General features: G+C 26.6%; 4 protein-coding genes across 6 annotated transcripts in view; all 4 read left to right on the forward strand.

The window, feature by feature from the left end:
* LOC122724553 (putative pentatricopeptide repeat-containing protein At1g12700, mitochondrial) overlaps positions 1-5746 on the forward strand; it is a 69502-nt gene extending 63756 nt beyond the window's left edge. The window contains exons 2-4 of the mRNA XM_043959813.1: positions 4754-5189; positions 5311-5340; positions 5709-5746. Of these exons, the coding sequence (XP_043815748.1) occupies positions 4754-5189; positions 5311-5340; positions 5709-5746 (504 nt within the window). The remainder of the gene's footprint in view (positions 1-4753; positions 5190-5310; positions 5341-5708) is intronic.
* LOC110607256 (putative pentatricopeptide repeat-containing protein At1g12700, mitochondrial) overlaps positions 1-16314 on the forward strand; it is a 79859-nt gene extending 63545 nt beyond the window's left edge. The window contains exon 3 of one of the 3 annotated variants that reach the window (XM_043959770.1): positions 16242-16314. The gene's annotated coding sequence lies outside the window, so the exon portion shown is untranslated. The remainder of the gene's footprint in view (positions 1-16241) is intronic. The other 2 variants (XM_043959768.1, XM_043959767.1) reach the window with 2 other exon arrangements.
* On the forward strand, positions 13421-15168 carry LOC110607251 (putative pentatricopeptide repeat-containing protein At1g12700, mitochondrial). The gene is made up of 2 exons (XM_021746339.2): positions 13421-14873; positions 14972-15168. The coding sequence occupies exons 1-2, from the start codon at positions 13538-13540 to the stop codon at positions 15016-15018; spliced, it is 1383 nt and encodes a 460-aa protein (XP_021602031.2). The 5' UTR covers positions 13421-13537; the 3' UTR covers positions 15019-15168.
* Positions 15023-15562, forward strand: LOC110607269 (putative pentatricopeptide repeat-containing protein At1g12700, mitochondrial). The gene has a single exon (XM_021746354.2). The coding sequence runs from the start codon at positions 15023-15025 to the stop codon at positions 15560-15562; it is 540 nt and encodes a 179-aa protein (XP_021602046.2).
* Positions 16315-20253: the final 3939 nt, after the last annotated feature.

The raw sequence follows: 20253 nt of genomic DNA on the forward strand, positions 1-20253 counted from the left end.
ATTATGTGGCATTTGTAAAGCTTTTGGGCACATAGATACCTGGTTAGTTTGAAAAGTATAAGCAAAAGAAGATTGGCTTTAACAATGAAAATCATACTTTATGGAACCACTAAGGACCTTCGGAACTCACATCAGTTGTAGAGTGTGCGTGTATAGGATTTAGATGAAATTAAGGACTTTGTCAAATATATTTTTGACATAATTATAATCTATTACGATCTTTGTAGATGACTTTGATTAAATATTTTCATTTTTCATATAATAATGTGATATTATGATATAATAAGAGACCAAATTTAATTTGCTATTTAAAATAATAATAATAATTGTTATTATTATATTATATATAAAAATATTAAAAAATATAAAAAATAATAGTAAAATATTGTTTAGTCTTTGAAGCATACTAAAATCCCCACTTTAGTCCATGTATTTTGAATGTTCAGCCCTACAGATTATGTGAAAGTCAATATCACGAGAAACTTTAATACCCAGATTACTTATGGTAATCGGAGAGACAAGTAAGAGCATTTCCCTTTATTATCTTTGTCCATATAAAACACATCATCACCTGTCTAAAGAGAGTGGATCAGAGCAATGTAAGAAAATATCCATTTCTAAAGTGTTAAATTTGGTTGCAAAAATAGGGTGGAGATTTTGGAACTAGAGGAACACATATTTTTTGGAGGGCAAACTCAAAATGGCAATATGGTGATTCATCTAACTTTGAGAAGGGGAGATATCTGAACGTCAATCAGACTAAGAGTCATACTAGAGGTTTTTAGGTCCTATTTTTTATTAGATTCGTAGGAGGAGAGACTGTTTGGCTTTCGGAGGTTGTTTGTTTAGAGATTACATGTACAACTAGGGTGTTTTTGTCGCTTTTGTTAAACTCGCTAGTTTTTGAAATCACATACATTTTCTCTATTGTTAATAGACTTTAAAAAATTTTAGGCCCAGTGGAGCTCTCAACTTTCAATTTAAGTCTAATAATTCTAAATTTAATTAGAATTTAATGGTGTTAATTAACAAAGTCAAATAAATAAGTAAAATAAGTTTTTAAGAAATCAAATATTAGTTTTATATTTAAAGTAATTAAAATAAAACTAATAAATCATTTATAAAAAAATGAATATATAAAATCTAACTCCATTTCATTCCATCCTCGTCTGTATCTTCATCATCGACAAATCCAAATCTCATCTAATCTCATCTTCTTTACTATCATCCTTTACTTACCCACCCAATCTCAAAGCATTATTACTCGGTATCTTTCTTCTTGAATCTGTAGCATCTCTTCTCTTAATTCAGCTAACACAAGTGAATTAGAAGTGCTCTTTAAGTTTCCTTTATATGCCGCCATCAATATATTCTTCAAACTCAAGAACTACATACTAATGATACTATGGTCAAGATGTGAGTGGGGACGCTGTGGATCTTTCTTTCATGGCAGTTTGTGAAGGTGAAATGATAAATATGGTAAAACTATAAATATCAACTTCCAAGATGAATGGCCTAAAAACACGACTCTCCATAATCATCGGTAATTAAGAAAACATGTATAGATTTTTTAGGTTAGTTTTGAAGATAAGAGGTTTATGCAGTTTTGGAGATAATGTTTTTTATTTTTTAATTTTAAAAATTTAAAAATATTTTAGTGGATGAACATTTAATAGAGTTATGTTTCAATTATTGATTTAGATTTAATTTGTTTAAAACGGTTGGATCTAAAAAATCTTTAAAAACTTAATTTATTAGGGCTAAAATGAGCCTTTTGTCTAAAAAAAATTAGATATGCTTGTTCTGTTAAAATAGGAGAAGGCATCCAAAAAGGAATTACAATTTATTCTTCTAGCATTTATGAATGGATAGAAGATTGTAAAATTCAGAGTGACAAATGTGTAGAGTGAATATGTGAGATAGAGGAATGGGTTGATAAAGAGTGTATTTCAAATGAATCATTGAGTTGAAAGTTTCGCTATGAGCAAATAGAAGATATATAGTCTAAATTCTATCTCTTTTATAAAAGATAATATTTACTAGTTTAATTTTCAACCTGAGGAGAGTAAAATGCGAGTTCTTGAGAATACACTCCATATCTTTGATAAAAATAAAAAAAAAAAACCATTAATTTTGATGCAATGGAAGCTGAGGTTGAGAGTTGACTTGTAACCAATCTAAAAAATGTCTATATAAGTACAACTCTCAAGGTTGTCTTGGGAATTCTAGAATGTAGAGATGTTGAGTAGAATAGATAGCACAATGGGAAACTATGAAGAGGGCAAAGTGGGTTATGCAAGAACGTTAGTAAAAATGGAGTTATTAAGGGGTGTTCCATGAAGCTCTTATTCTAGAGGATGAGAGTAGCCATCAATTCTCTCAACATGGAATTTATGAATGTAGGAACTTAGAATATCATGAATCTCAGTGTAAGAAAAGGCACAAGAAATAAATCTGGCAACTTAAAAATAAAAAAATGGATGGAAATAAGGGTGACAATGTTAAGAGGTGGTAATCGTGGTAGGGAATATAAATGAAGGAAAATGGAAGAGGAGAGTGGTGGGAAGGGGGAAAGGAAAAGAGAAAATCATTAATTATATAATATTGTAATATGGAGATTGAAGAGCTTTTTTTTTTTCATATATATAGTTTACGGGAATATAGATTAAAATATCGATTAAATATGCCGTTTACACTTTTAGCTGTAAATATATATATATATATATATATTATTTTACATTCATAATTATGAAAATTTTATAATAAATATATTATTTTTAATTATTTTATATATATTGTTATTAGAGTAAATAATATATTTATTATAAAATATTTATAATTATTACTGTAAAATAAATTTAAAGATGTGAATTATATATTTAATAATTAAATTATTTATTTTTAATTTTAATTTTAAAAATTTATTAAAATTACATTTATTTAATAATTAAAGATGTGAATTTATTTTTAATTTTCTATTTAAATTCAAATTAAATTTTATTATAATCTAATATAAAGAACTAACTAAAATTTAAAACTTCCTACTCAAAAGATCATGAAAAGTATGAATATTTTTAATACTGAATATTTGAATATTATACATAGAAATAATTTATATATTATAAATTTAAGTTAATATAATTAATAACAAAATAAAATAACAAATAAATTTAAAATGCAAAAGATATTTAGTGAGTTTAACATTTCAAAATTTTATTATTTTGAAATAATTTTATATATTAATTTTTTACTGATATTAATTAAAATTGTAATATTATTCAAATAAAATGTCAAAATAAAAATGTGCCAAACAGTTCTCATGAGAGTTAAGCTTTGTAAAAAAAATTAATTTTTATTATACAAAAATAAAGTAATTAATAATAAAAAATTATATAAAGTTAGTCATTTTAAATTTCTAATTATATTAGAGTAAAATTAAACAATAAACTATTTATTTTTTCCTCATCTATATTATATACAATTAGACTATAATAATATTTTTAAAAATATACATTGACAATTATTTATTAAATAAGGAATATTATTTAATAAAATAAAAATCAATATTCTACAATTATATTTATAATATTTTATTAAAAAAATAAAATTAACAAAATTAATTAATTTTTAACTAAATTTAATTAAATATACGGTTATAATAAAACATTATTTTTACGAAAATAAATTTAATTAAGTCTTTATTTTTATTAAGAGTCAAATAAATTTAATTTAAAATTTCTAAAATTTTAAGTTAATTAAACTATATAATTTTATTAAGAGCTAAATAGATTCTAACTTAATATTTTTTTTAACAGTAAAATATTATTTTTATAATTTAAAATATTAAAATTTTAATATTTTAATTATCATAAAAATTTTAAAAAATATATAAAATATAATAAATAATTTTTAAAACTATAAAAATAAAGTTTTATTATATAAGAATTTTTATTATTATAAAATAATATTATATAATATTATATTAAATTATGACTTATTTGACTATTATATAATAGTATAGAGATTTAATTTATTCAAAATTTTAAATTAAAATTATTTGACTCTTAAATAAAAGTGGAGACTTAATTGGATTTATATTTAAAAAATTATTATTATAAAATGATAAATTTAATTTGTTATTAAATAATATTTTTATATGAAAAATTAATAAAAAAAATTACAAAATGTGGCGCATATAAACAATTCCCAATTTCCTTTTGTTATCCTTACCACATTACCAGCAGGCAGAGAGCCTTCCTTTTCCGATTCTCTATTTCCTTTCCTCATTCCCAATCTCCTATCCATCCTCAAAACAACTGACGAGAGATCGATGATGATGAAGATGCCTTGGAGGAGAAAGAGCAGGAGCTTCCATCTTCAGCTACAAGGGGCAATTGGTACCATTCAATCTCCATTCCTATTCTTATTTACCAATTATTCCCATTCTTCTACTTCCACACTTCAAGATGCACGCTTCTTGACAAATAACTTCAAATCTGCTTCTTTTACCCACCTTGATGATGCCATTGCTTCCTTCAATCATGTAATTCATAAGCATCCTCTGCCTTCTAGGGTTCCATTTAATAAATTCTTATCTGCCCTTGTGAAAATGAAACAATATCACACTGTCCTTTCCATGTCCAAAACAATTGAATTGCTAGGAATCTCTCACGATGTTTATTCTCTTAGCATCTTAATTAATTGCTTCAGCCACTTACACCTTGTGGATTTTGGTTTCTCAGTTTTTGGTAAGATGCTCAAATTGGGATTGGAGCCTGACGTTGTGACATTTACTACCTTAATTAATGGGCTTTGTATAGAGAGTAAAATGGACAAAGCAGTGGAATTTTTTGATGATATGGTTGCTGGAGGTTATCAACCTAATGTTTATACTTTCAATGTGATAGCAAACGGATTGTGTAAATTTGGGAAAACAAATGTGGCTATTGGGCTACTAAAGGGAATGGCTGATAGAGGTTGTGAGCCAAATGTTGTGACATACGGAGCAATCATTGACGCCCTTTGCAAGGATGAGCTAATTGGTGAGGCTTTAGAGCTCTTCTCTCAAATGAGGAATAAGGGCATTTCACCTGATGTCATCACTTACACTGGTTTAATTCATGGTGTTTGCAAATTAGGCCAAAAGAACCAAGCTTTGGCCTTGATGAATGAAATGGTGGAGCAGAAAGGTATAAGCAATTCATTTTTGCTTAGTTATTATAATTTTTAATAATAATGAAACTAATGATTATAAACCAGTGTGCTTTAATTGAGAATTGATTTAACAATTATACTACACTATAAATGCAGGGCACAGGATATACAGTCCCAGGATACAAGGTAAGAAAATCACTAGACTTCTACAGCTGTTGGTTGTATGAAATGTCACTAAAATTATAAACAGAAAATTTTATGGGAATTGAGGGAAAAGCAAACGTCCTCTTTGTCAATATAACGGATATATTTTAGTGTTGGACCACCATTTGAGTTATTTATATGGTGCATTTTGCAATACATTTGTGTGGTGTTATGAATGTGAAACACATTGTTTCTTACTGTTTGAGATGTTAGTTAAGTTAGGCAAGAAAAGTTGTTTTGGTTGTTTCTTTTCTCCTTTCAGCAGTATATAATGAGACATTTTATGTTTTTACCACTTTCTAAACCTTGTAATATACTTTTTCTTTTTGCTTGATGCATCTTTGTTGAAGTTTTTGTGATTCTGCATCCATGGGAAATGGTTTGTTAGAGAAGGTGGGTTTGACAGGGTACATATTGAGAGGTAGGAAACCGATTGCAAAAAAGATTCAGAACACAAGAATCTATATCAGTTGTTGTTTACTTTACAAAATTAAATTTAGATCTTTCTTCTCTCCTTTTAATCATATCAGATTGGTGTGGGGAATGAGATGAAAATAAAATCTTGGAATGATAGACGATCGGTTGGTAATGTTGCTCTCAAATTCTCCTTTAGCAGGCAGACTATTAAATTTAGCAGCTAACCTAGATGTGTTGATGTTAAATATTTTTTAAAAAGAAAAAAATAAAATAAATTTTGTAAACAAATTTTTTAAAAATATCCATTTCCATATAAATTTAATTAAAAAATAAATATTTACTCTTTTTTTTTAACTTTCAGACCTCGTTATTATTTATAAATACTAATAATTACATTGTAAAATTTATAATTTATTTTTATTAATATAATTTATTTAATTAATTTATAATATAATATTCTAATTTACATATAAAATCCACATGTTCACGTCTATTTTAATGGATTAAAAAACTATACAAATATACATTATTTAAAATATTTTAATTTGATTTGTTTGATTAATTTACTATTTTAATTTAATTTATGTTCTATTAACAAAAATAATATTAAAATTTTAATAGATTGAATATTTTATTACAACTATTATATGTTTTAATAATTTACTTATATTAAGACTATCATTAATAATTAAAATTCTAATACTATTAAACTAACATATCAAAATAAAAAGTTTTGAATTTTTTTAGTAAGAGTACAGTTTTGTGAATAATATTTTTTTATTATATTAAAATCAAATTATAAATAAAATAATTAATAATAAATATTATACTTGTTAAAAAATTAGTTACACCTTTCAAATTATAAATGTTTAAATATAATTTATTATTAAATATCTATAATTTTACGTAGAATAAAAATATAAAATTATTTAAAATTTATTCATATTTTTCAAATTATAAATTACTAAGTATAATTTATTACTGAAAGTTACTAATTTTAAATAAAATAAAAATATATTATTATTATTATTAATTTTGAAATTCATATTGTATTAGGATAAAGTTTTTTTTAATTATAATTTATATATAATTGGACTATAATAATTTTTTTAAGAAAATATATGTTAATGATAATTTTATTAAATAACAGATATTAGCAAATAAAAAGTTGAATATTTCAATTGTAATAAAAAAATTAACTAAAATGATATATTTTCTTAATTTTATTTATTATAATTTTTTTAGATAACTTTGATTAAATATGTTCATATAATAATGTGATATTAAGATAATAGGAGCCCAAATTTAATTGCCTATTTGCAATAATAATAATATATTATATAAAAAATTAATAAAGAGATAAAACAAAAATAATAATAAAATATTGTTTAATTTGTGAAAGTGTGAAATATGGTTGTAGAAAAATAGAGTGGTTTACTTGAGTTTTTGGAATCAGAGTATTTATATTTTTTGGAAGGCAAACTCAAAAGTGACGGTTGGGGTTTGATCAATTTTGGTTTATTGGGGTTTGATCTTTGATGAAATTTCTACTCCTCTAGGTTGTTTAGATGTTCCATTGATTGATTCAGTTGAGATGCTTGTGTTTGGATGTTACATAGTTTGAACCAATTCTTATGACCTCCTCAATTTTACCTGTAAGAGCTGCTAGGAGTTTTATTTCCTTGAAAATTGATTAATTCCTCAAGACCTCTAAGCCGGTATACAAATGGGAAGTTGGCGACACTCTCAAGAAATTCCAGGATCGCAAGCTTTATTATCCTTCTTTCAAGGTTCATCCCTTCAGAATCTCACCAAAATTACTTAGCATTTTGTCTTTTCAAATTAGTTGTTTCTTTTTATTTACTAAAAATTGTTTCTTCTCTGCAATCTGTATTTTATATGTGTTTTTAGCTATTTACTAAGAATTGGATACAAGTAGAAGTTTAATCAAGTTTCAGTAATGCAGTTTTAATTGCTTCTATTAATAGCTTCCATTAATAGCATTAGTTTGTTAGATTTCTGTTATAAGTTTGTTAGCTGTGAAGTTAGCTTTTAGTAAGAAGCTAAATTAATTTTCCACCAATGTTAGATGATGAGCTGACAACTCAATTCTTTACTTGTATAAATATCTCACTTATAAATTTTCCCATTCATGAATTGAATATAGAAATTTTCTCTTAATATGGTATCAAAGCAACCAAGGCTCCTGATCGAGAACTTTCTTTATTGACAGTTATTTTTCTTCTTTTTTCTTCCTAAATTTCTCTACAATTTCCTTGGATCTTTTTCATTTTTCATACTGATCCTATGAAGATGATTACTAATCCTACTGCTGAAGTTGTTGATTCATCTAATACAGATCTAATTACATCTAAATCTAAGATAGACACGGTTATTTTTCTTCTTCCTTCTTCCTAAATTTCTTTGCAATTTCCTTGATCTTCTTCATTTTTTTATCATTTTTCATACTGATCCTACGAAGATGACTACTAATCCTACTGCTGAAGTTGTTAAATCATCTAATACAGATCTAATTACATCTCTGAAGTTGTTAAATCATCTAATACAGATCTAATTACATCTAAATCTAAGATAGACACAGTTATTTTTCTTCTTTCTTCTTCCTAAATTTCTCTGCAATTTCCTTGATCTTTTTCATTTTTCATCATTTTTCATACTGATCCTACAAAGATGACTAGCTCAAGTTGTTGAATCATCTAATACAGATCTAATTACATCTAAAATTTGAGATTGACATGCTGAATTCTGATTCCCCAAGCCAGATTCTAGTAAGTACTCCTTTGACTGAATTCAATTACCTCTTTTGGAATAGATCTATGATAATTGCTTTGACCGCAAAAGATAAAATAGGATTCATAGATGAAACATGTAAGAATTTAATTTTTCATATAGTCTACTACGAAAATTTATTAAAATGCAAATAGAATTTACGAATAGGTATAAATTCATTTATAAATGTTATTTCACAAAATCCACAATGAGTTTTTAATGGTTTAATAAATAGATTAAATGGTCCATGCGGATAATATGTTAATTGAATATTTAGCATTACAAATTACCTGAAAGTTAACATAATGAAAAACTCTAATACCCAAAATACTTATGGCACTTGGAGAGAGAAGAGCATTTCCCTACATCATTATCTGTCCAAAGAGAGTGCGACAGAGCAATGAGAGAAAACATCAATTTCTTTGAAAGTATTAAATTTGGTTGCACAAAAATAGGATGGAGCTTTGGAATTAGAGGAACACTTATATTTTGGAGGGCAAACTCAAAGCGGCAATATGGTGATTAATCTGGCTTTGAAAAGGAGATATCTTAACGTCAATTAGACTATATATGAGTCATACCAAAGGTTTTTATGTTCTACTTCTGATTAGATTGTAAAGGAGAGACAGTTTGGCTTCAAGTGGTTTGTTTAGAGATCACGTAGGCAACTAGTTATAGGGTTTTGCCATTGCTTTTCACGTACAAAATTAAATATAAAAGAAAGCTTCTTGTTAATAATCACAAATATAATTAAATATAAAAGAAAGTTTCTTGTTAATAATCACAAATATTTTCTCTATGCTATAAAATCCCAGTATCATATAATACATCGTCAAGGAACATGCTACTTTAACGATTCAAGCTGAGTAGGTAGCGAAATGCTAAAAGGAAAAGCTATGGTGAAGTACATGCCTATAAAAATGTACACTTCTCCATATTCAGTTTAGTACTCTAGTTATAAATGTTTTATCAAAAAAATTTGATTTTATTATTCAAAATTTAAAATTTAAAATATAAATATAAACTAATGTAAATATTTGGATTATTTATCATTGTCCGAACCATTCTGCATCCATTTAATTTTACAAACAGATTCTATATCCGTTTACAATTCCAAACATATCCATTTAATTTTACTAGCGGATTACTTATCCTTTTGCGAATTAGTTTGTATCTATTTAATTTTACAAACCGATTAAAATCCATTTGCCAATCAATTTGTATCCATTTAATTTTACAAATTATACATTTCTTTGTGATCATTTTATATCCATTTAATTTTATAAATACATTCTATATTTATTTATATTCATTTAATTTTATAAACGGATTATATAGTCATTTGCGAATTAGTTTGTATTTATTTAATTTTACAAACAGATTATGCGTCCATTTGCAAATCACTGTGTTCATTTAATTTTATTAACGGATTACATGTTTATTTGTGAATCAGTTTGTATCAATTTAATTTTATAAATAGGTTATATATCCGTTTGAAAATCAGTTTGTTTCCTTTAATTTTATAAACGGATCAAACATTTTTTTATGAAGCAATTTGTATCCATTTAATTTTACAAATGGATTATACGTCCCTTAATGAATATCTTAGTGTCTATTTAACTTACAAACAAATTATATATCTATTTAAAAATTAATTTGTATTTATTTATTTTTAAAACGGAGTGTACATCTATTTACACATCCATCAGTGTCGGTTTATAAAATTTTTACAAATAAATTACACATCTATTTATAAATCAATTTGTGATGAGTTGCAAAACTTATCATTTTCTTTATATTAAATTTCATAATTTTGCTATGATTTTAATATAAAAATTTAATTTTTATTTGAAATTTGATTTTGGACAGATTTTGAGCTAAAAATGAGGAAAATAACTAAAAAAAGACTATTTTTAGAGTTTTTTTATGATTGCAAGGTACAGCCTGCTCAAGGCTGTAATCCAAGCCAACAAACAGATTCCATGATTACTGTTTTACCAGCTGTTCAGAATTCAAAACTGATTTAAATATATGTAAATAAAATCATATCAAGATTATGATAAAAGTCATCATAAGAGTAGTAGATTTATTTTACTTTTTATGTTAAATTATGAATAATTATTTTTTATTTAGAAAAAACTTGTATAAAGGTTGCTCTAGAAGTAGAATTTACCATCTCTTCTCATCATCTCCTCTCTTTTTCGGTTCCTTCTTAGCCAAATTCTTATTATTCTTCTTTTTCTTTCAATTTTTTGCAATTTTATTATAACTTTTATAGGCTAAACTCTCTTATTCAGTTAAAAGTTAATCAAATTGAAATTCATTTAAAATTATGAGATTATGTTCTTAATATCTGTTTATTTTATTTTTATTTTTAATTAATTTCTATTTTTTAAGAATACCACCCCATGATTATTCTTTTAAAATTCAAAAGGACTATTGAATCTCCTAGGAAGACATTGTTATTTAATCCAAGTAAATTTAATTGGGTTAATACAAGTAGCAATTAGCATATTCTTTATGTTAAGTAATTAATTGATTTGGTTTAAATAATTTGCTTACTATTATTGATCAAGTTTGAGTTATTCTCTTCTTACAGCAGTTAATTAATTAAATCTACACGTTTAATGGAGTTATTAATTAACTAAAAATTAATTTAAGCGTTATGTGGATTAATGTAGAAAGAATTAATGAGATTCGTTTGTTTGAACACTATAACTAATAACTATCTTTTTAATCAATGATGAACTGCAAACCTTTTAATTTTGATTATTTTCAGCTGAATTTTAATTTAATTATTTATTTCATCATTTTAATTGTATTATTTTCTTCTTTAAGTTTTCTTTTTAAATCAATTTCTCCAATAACGATTTTATTCTTTTCTTTTTTTTTTATTTAAACTATTCTTTTATCCTCCTTGTCATCTAATTCAAATGAAGTTAAGGTATATTTAGATCAAAACCCTATCTGCATATTTTTTTTTTAAATTAAGTAAAAGGAAATCACTTTTAATTAACGGATTTAACGTCTGTTTGTATCCATTGAATTTTACAAATGGATTTTATACTTGTTTACAAATCTATTTACATCTATTTAATTTTACAAACATATTATATATCTATTTATAAATTAAATTATATTTATTTAATTTTATAAATGTATCACTCGAATACATTTATGTCTAATGCTAAATATGTGAAAAAAAATAATATATCAATTTTATATTTAATCTTTATGTTAATTTATATTTTAATTAAATTTATTTATTTTTTTAATTTTAATTTAATACTTGATAAGTTGTAAAATTCACTATTTTTTTCATATTAAATTTCATTTTGTTATGATTTTGATATAAGCAATTGATTTTTACTTAATTTTGATTTTGGATTGGTTTTGAGCCGAAAATAAGAAAATAAATAAAAAAATACTGTTTTAGAACTTTTTCTGATTACAAGGTACAACTTTACCCAAAATTATGATCTAATTTTGATGGATAGATTGCAATATTTCTGGTTTGTCGATTGTAGAGAGTTCAAAACTGTTTTCAGATGCAAATACAATCAGATCAAAATTAAGATAAAAATTATCATAAGAGTAGTAGTTTTATTTTACTTTTTCTTTTAAATGGTGAATAATTATCTTTATATTTAAGAAAATTCTATATAAAGGCTGGTTTAGAAGTAGATCTCTCATCTATTCTCCTCTTCTCCACACCCTCTTTTCAGTTTCTCTTAAGCCGAGCACTCCTTCCCCTTCTTTTATTTTTTGTAATTTTGTTATAACCTTTAGAGGTTAAACTCTTTCATTCAATTGAAGTTAATCAAGTTGAGGTTTAATTAAGTTATGAGATTTTGTTTTTAATTTTTGTTCATCTCAATTTCTTTTTTCAATTAATTTCTATTTTCGAGTAATAACACCTCCTTTAGAAATTGAAAAGGTCTATTAAATCGGAAAACAATATATTGTTAATTAATCTAAGTAAATATGAAATTATTTAATTGTGTTAATACAAAAAATAATTAGTATATTTCTTTATATTAAAAAACTAATTGATTTGATTGAAATAATTCGCTTGTTATTATTGATCAATTAGTATATTGGCTTCTTTATGCAGATTAATTTAATTTTAAATAATAATAGGTGGAATTCGCTTATTTAAACATTATAACTAAATGATGGACAATTGAGTGAATATTTTTTTAAATTAATGCATTTGACGTGGGTTAATAGATATTAATTTTAATTTTTATTCCATATATATTTATTTAAATTAATCATTAAATTTTAAATTTTATAAATTCACCCTCTAATTTAACCTTTAATATTTATAAACTTAAACTTATTATTAAAATTTTATTTCAATCTTTTCAATTGTAATTAAATTTATTTATAAATTAATTTTTAAATTAAAAACACATAAAAAATAAATAATGAAAAAAAAATTGAAAAACTGGAGAAACCTCTATTACCTTCCATCACCCATAAATTCTGAAGTTTTATCGCATGCACAGCCCTTATAACTTCCATTTCAATCATTAAGAATAAGATTTCTGAAACATATTAAGATGAAGATTTTTACAAATTTTAATCAATTTTGTATTTATTTCAACATATTTTAATCGATTCTTTTTTATTAGTTAAATTTTCTTGTGAAATATTAATTTTTTTCAGTGAAATTGTTAATGGTTTTTTAATTTAAAAGAAATTTCAACTTTAATTTTAATTTTAAAAAATTAAAAGAAAGCTAGCTCCAAAGCATCCTATGTACTGTTTATGCAGTTTAACCACTTATCCATCATCCTTCTCTATCGACTTCCCAGAAACCATAACCCATCCCCGCTCTACACTATTATAAGGTACTAGTAATGCATTCCTTTACCAGCTGGCAGAGAGCCTTCCTTTTCCGATTCTCTATTTCCTTTCCTCATTCCCAATCTCCGATCCATCCCTAAAAACAACTGACGAGAGATTGATGATGATGATGATGATGATGATGAAGATGCCTTGGAGGAGGAAGAGCAGGAGCTTCCATCTTCAGCTACAAGGGGCAATTGGTACCATTCAATCTCCATTCCTATTCTTATTTACCAATTATTGCCATTCTTCTACTTCCACACTTGAAGATGCACGCTTCTTGACAAATAACTTCAAATCTGCTTCTTTTACCCACCTTGATGATGCCATTGCTTCCTTTAATCATGTAATTCATAAGCATCCTCTTCCTTCTAGGGCTCAATTTAGTAGATTCTTATCTGCCCTTGTGAAAATGAAACAATATCACACTGTCCTTTCCATGTCCAAAACAATTGAATTGGTAGGGATCTCTCACGATGTTTATTTTCTTAACATCTTAATTAATTGCTTCTGCCACTTACATCTTGTGGATTTTGGCTTCTCTGTTTTTGGTAAGATGCTCAAATTCGGATTGGAGCCTACCACTGTGACATTTAATAGCTTAATTAATGGGCTTTGTATGGAGCGTAAAATCGATAAAGCGGTGGAATTTTTTGATGATATGGTTGCACGTGGTTATCAACCTAATATTCGTACTTTCAATGTGATAGTAAACGGAATGTGTAAATTTGGGAAAACAAACGTGGCTATTGGGCTGCTAAAGGGAATGGCTGATAGAGGTTGTGAGCCAAATGTTGTGACATACAGTGCAATCATTGACGCCCTTTGCAAGGATGAGCTAGTTGGTGAGGCTTTAGAGCTCTTCTCTCAAATGAGGAATAAGGGCATTTCACCTAATGTCATCACTTACACTGGTTTAATTCACGGTGTTTGCAAATTAGGCCAAAAGAACCAAGCTTTGGCCTTGATGAATGAAATGGTGGAGCAGAACATATCACCTGATGTTTATACCTTCAATGTATTGATTGATGCTCTTTGTAAGGATGGAATGGTTTCAGAGGCTCAAAATACATTCAATATAATGATTCAAAGAGGTGTAGAGCCTGATGTGGTCACCTACAATTCCTTAATTGATGGTCTTTGCATTTCAGACCAATTCAAGGAAGCTTTGGCCTTGTTGAAAGAAATGGTGGGGAGGAACATATGCCCTAATGTTTTTACCTTCAATATATTGATCGACACTCTTTGTAAGAAAGGATTGGTTTCAAATGCAGAGAATATAATCAAAATAATGATTCAAAGAGGTGTGGAACCTGATGTTGTCACTTATAATTCATTGATGGATGGATATTGTCTGTGCAAGCAAATTGATAAGGCTAGAAAGCTATTTGATCTGATGGTGACCAACGGAATAGCTGACATTTTTAGCTACAACATTTTGATCAATGGATATTGTAAGTGGAAAATGATAGATAATGCAAAGCAGATTTTTGATGAAATGTCTCATAAAGGTTTAGTTCCTGATGCTGTTACTTATCATACTCTTATAAAGGCTATGTTTCAAGCAGGGAGGCCCCAAACTGCAAAAGAGCTCTTTAAGGATATGTGCTCTCATGGTCAACAGCCAGATATAGTAACCTTCTCAATTATGATTGATGGCTTGTGTAGACAGGGGAATCTCGATGAGGCACTCACACTATTGACAGCAATGGAGAAAAGTCAGTTGAAGCCTAATGTTGTGATCTATAGCAGTCTGATCAATGGTATGTGCAAAGTTGGGAAGATTAATGATGCCAAGGAACTTTTTTCTAGTCTTTTTGAAATTGGTTTACAACCTGATGTTTATGTATATAGCGCAATTATGAAAGGACTCTGCCAACAAGGATTAATGGATGAAGCGTATAAGCTATTTAAAGACATGGAAAAGGTAGGATGTTTACCAGATAATTGTTGTTATAATATCATCATTCAAGGGTTTCTCAAGCATGAGGATTTACCAAAAGCATCAGAACTAATCAACGAAATGGTTGATAAGGGGTTCTCTGCTGATGATGCTACCACAGAATTGGTAGTACATTTATCGCGGAATAATGATCTCATTCTGAGGCTTTTAAAGGTGCGCAATGAGGGATCAGCAAATTAAAGTTGTTATATCTTGACCATTCAAGTGTATCTTGGAGCGCAACTTGGTAATTACCTTTTTCAAATATAATAGATATGTAATTTAACTAACTTCTTCAAATATCATTTTTAACTTCAATCAGCTGTGATTCTCTTCCACGCAAATTACCTGTGGTGGAAACCATGATATGTGTGTGCCTTTCGCTTGAATTCAGACATGGACTAGATCTCTTTGATATAAGATTATTGGTGTGGGGAATGAGATGAAAATAAAATCTTGGAATGATAGACGATCGGTTGGTAATGTTGCTCTCAAATTCTCCTTTAGCAGACTATTAAATTTAGCAGCTAACCTAGATGTGTTGATGTTAAATATTTTTTAAAACGAAAAAAATAAAATCAATTTTGTAAACAAATTTTTAAAAATATCCATTTCCATATAAATTTAATTAAAAAATAAATATTTACTCTTTTTTTTAACTTTCAGACCCATTATTATTTATAAATACTAATAATTACATTGTAAAATTTATAATTTATTTTTATTAATATAATTTATTTAATTAATTTATAATATAATATTCTAATTTACATATAAAATCCACATGTTCACGTCTATTTTAATGGATTAAAAAACTATACAAGTATACATTATTTAAAAAACTATACAAGTATGCAAACCGGACCTGTCACGCCGCTAGCCATATCTTTTCCAACCGGACCTGACTCACACGAAGTACGCCACGCGTCGGACCACCAAGGGAACCTCAGTGACACCATCGACCATTTCAGAGCTGTTACGGAGCCAATCGATTCGACAAGCGAGGAATTCATGGCCAAGGCGCCATTCTTGACCCGAAGACACAAAATCACAGATGCTCCTCACCTAAGATTTGCATTGGTTGCAACCTCCACCCCTGTTCCAGATTTTTCATAGATCAATTTTGGTTTATTGGGGTTTGATCCTTGATGAAATTTCTGTTCCTCTAGGTTGTTTAGATGTTCCATTGATTGATTCAGTTGAGATGCCTGTGTTTGGATGTTACATAATTTTAACCAATTCTTATGACCTCCTCAATTTTACCTGTAAGAGCTGCTAGGAGTTTTATTCCCTTGAAAATTGATTAATTCCTCAAGACCTCTAAGCCGGTATACAAATGGGAAGTTGGCGACGCTCTCAAGAAACTCCGGGATCGCAAGCTTTATTATCCTTCTTTCAAGGTTCATCTCTTTAGAATCTCACCAAAATTACTTAGCATTTTGTCTTTTCAAATTAGTTTTTTCTTTTTAATTTACTAAAAATTGTTTCTTCTCTGCAATCTGCATTTTATATGTGTTTTTAGCTATTTACTAAGAATTGGATACAAGTAGAAGTTTAATCAAGTTTCAGTAATTCAGTTTTAACTGGTTCTGTTAATAGCTTCCATTGATAGCATTAGACACAGTTATTTTTCTTCTTTCTTCTTTCTAAATTTCTCTGCAATTTCCTTAATCTTTTTCATTTTTCATCATTTTTCATACTGATACTACGAAGATGACTACTAATCCTACTACTCAAGTTGTTGAATCATCTAATACAGATCTAATTACATCTAAATTTGAGATTGACATGCTGAATTCTGATTCTCCAAACCAAATTCTAGTAAGTACTCCTTTGAGTGAATTCAATTACCTTTATTGGGATAGATCTATGATAATTACTTTGACTGCAAAAGATAAAATAGATTTCATAGATGAAACATGTAAGAATTTAATTTTTCATATCGTCCACTACAAAAATTTATTAAAATGCAAATAGAATTTACGAATAGGTATAAATTCATTTATAAATGTTATTTCACAAAATCCACAATGAGTTTTTAATGGTTTAATAAATAGATTAAATGGTCCATGCCGTTAATATGTTAATTGAATATTTAGCATTACAAATTACCTGAAAGTTAATATAATGAAAAACTCTAATACCCAAAATACTTATGGCGCTTGGAGAGAGAAGTAAGAGTATTTCCCTACATCATTATCTGTCCAAAGAGAGTGGGACAGAGCAATGAGAGAAAACATCCATTTCTTTGAAAGTTTTAAATTTGGTTGCACAAAAATAGGATGGAGCTTTTGGAATTAGAGGAACACTTGTATTTTGGAGGGCAAACTCAAAGCGGCAATATGGTGATTAATCTGGCTTTGAAAATGAGATATCTCAACGTCAATTAGACTATATATGAGTCGTACCAAAAGTTTTTATGTTCTACTTTTGATTAGATTATAAAGGAGAGACAGTTTGGCTTCAAGAAGTGGTTTGTTTAGAGATCACGTAGGCAACTAGTTATCGGGTTTTGCTATTGCTTTTATCGTACAAAATTAAATATAAAAGAAAGCTCATCGTTAATAATCACAAATATTTTCTCTGTGCTATAAAATCCCAGTATCATATAATACATCGTCAAGGAATATGCTATTTTAACGATTCAAGCAGAGTAGGGAGCGAAATGCTAAGAGGAAAAGCTATGGTTAAGGAAGTACATGCCCATAAAAATATACACTTCTCCATATTCAGTTTAGTACTCTAGTTATAAATGTCACAAATTGAAAAGATTTGATTTGATTATTTAAAATTTAAAATTTTGAATATAAATATAAATTAATGTAAATATTTGGATTATTTATCATTCTACTAATCATTCTGCTTCCATTTAATTTTACAAACAGATTTTATATCCATTTACAAATCCAAACATATCCATTTAATTTTACCAGCGAATTGCTTATCCTTTTGCGAATTAGTTTGTATCTATTTAATTCTACAAACGGATTAAAATCTATTTGCCAATCAATTTATATCCATTTAATTTTACAAATTATACATTCCTTTGTGATCATTTTATATCCATTTAATTTTATAAATATATTCTATATTCATTTGTATCCATTTAATTTTATAAACGAATTATATAGTCATTTGCGAATTAGTTTGTATTTATTTAATTTTACAAACAGATTATGCATCCGTTTGCAAATCACTTTGTTCATTTAATTTTATTAACGGATTACATATTTATTTGTGAATCAGTTTGTATCGATTTAATTTTACAAATAGGTTATATATCTGTTTGAAAATCAGTTTGTTTCCTTTAATTTTATAAACGGATCAAACATTTTTTTATGAAGCAATTTGTATCCATTTAATTTTACAAAAGGATGATACGTCCCTTAACGAATATATTAGTGTCTATTTAACTTACAAACAAATTATATATCTATTTAAAAATTAATTTGTATTTATTTATTTTTAAAACGGAGTGTACATCTATTTACAAATTCATCAGTGTCGGTTTATAAAATTTTTACAAATAAATTATACATTTATTTATAAATCAATTTGCGATGAGTTGCAAAACTTATCATTTTTTTTATATTAAATTCCATAATTTTGTTATGATTTTAATGTAAAAATTTAATTTTTATTTGAAATTTGATTTTGGACAGATTTTGAGCTAAAAATGAGGAAAAGAACTAAAAGAGACTATTTTTAGAGTTTTTTTATGATTGCAAGGTACAGCCTGCTCAAAGTCTGTAACCAAGTCAACAAACAGATTTCAGGATTACTGTTTTACCAGATGTACAGAATTTAAATTATATGCAAATAAAATCATATCAAAATTAGGATAAAAGTCGTAGGAGTAGTAGATTTATTTTACTTTTTCTGTTAATTATAAATAATTATTTTTTATTTAGAAAAAACCTATATAAAAGGTTGCTCTAGAAGTAGAATTTACCATCACTTCTCATCATCTCCTCTCTTTTTCGGTTCTTCTTAGCCAAATTCTTATTATTCTTCTTCTTCTTTTAATTTTTTGCAATTTTATTATATCTTTTATAGGCTAAACTCTCTTATTCAGTTAGAAGTTAATCAAATTGAAATTTATTTAAAATTATGAGATTATGTTATTAATATCTGTTTATTTTATTTTTATTTTCAATTAATTTCTATTTTTGAGAAATACCACCTCCATGATTGTTCTTTTAGAATTTAAAAGGGCTATTGAATCTTCTCGGAAGACATCCTATTGTTCTTTAATCCAAGTAAGTTTGAGTTATTTTCTTCTTACAACAGTTAATTAATTAAATCTACACGTTTAATGGAGTTATTAATTAACTAAAAATTAATTTAAGCGTTATGCGAATTAATTTAGAAAGAATCGGTGAAATTCATTTGTTTGAACACTATAATCAATAACTATCTTTTTAATCAATGTGAACCGCAAAATCTTTTAATTTTGATTATCTTCAGCCGAATTTTAATTTGATTATTTCTTTCATCATTTTAATTATTATTTTCTTCTTTAAGTTTTCTTTTTAAATCAATTTCTCCAATAACGATTTTATTCTTTTCTTCTTTTTTTTATTTTCAACTATTCTTTTATTCTGCTTGTCATCTAATTTAAATGAAGTTAAAGTATATGTAGATCGAAACTCTATCTGCATATTTTTTTTAAATTAAGTAAAAGGAAATCAGTTTTAATTAACGGATTTAACGCCCGTTTATATCCATTGAATTTTACAAACGGATTTTATACTTATTTACGAATCCGTTTACATCTATTTAATTTTACAAACATATTATATATCCATTTATAAATTAAATTGTGTTTATTTAATTTTACAAATGTATCACTTGAATACATTTATGTCTAATGCTAAATATGTGAAAAAAAA

This window comes from Manihot esculenta, chromosome 9 (assembly GCF_001659605.2).
Source record: "Manihot esculenta cultivar AM560-2 chromosome 9, M.esculenta_v8, whole genome shotgun sequence".
NCBI classification, from domain to species: Eukaryota; Viridiplantae; Streptophyta; class Magnoliopsida; order Malpighiales; family Euphorbiaceae; genus Manihot; species Manihot esculenta.

Excerpts from the sequence above, each read along its gene's own strand:
- LOC110607251 (XM_021746339.2), top strand. The coding sequence starts at position 13,538 with ATGATGATGATGATGATGATGATGAAGATGCCTTGGAGGAGGAAGAGC. Across the intron at positions 14,874-14,971 it reads CATTTTGATCAATGGATATT|GCTATGTTTCAAGCAGGGAG; the intron begins GTAAGTGGAAAA and ends ACTCTTATAAAG.
- LOC110607269 (XM_021746354.2), top strand. The coding sequence starts at position 15,023 with ATGTGCTCTCATGGTCAACAGCCAGATATAGTAACCTTCTCAATTATG.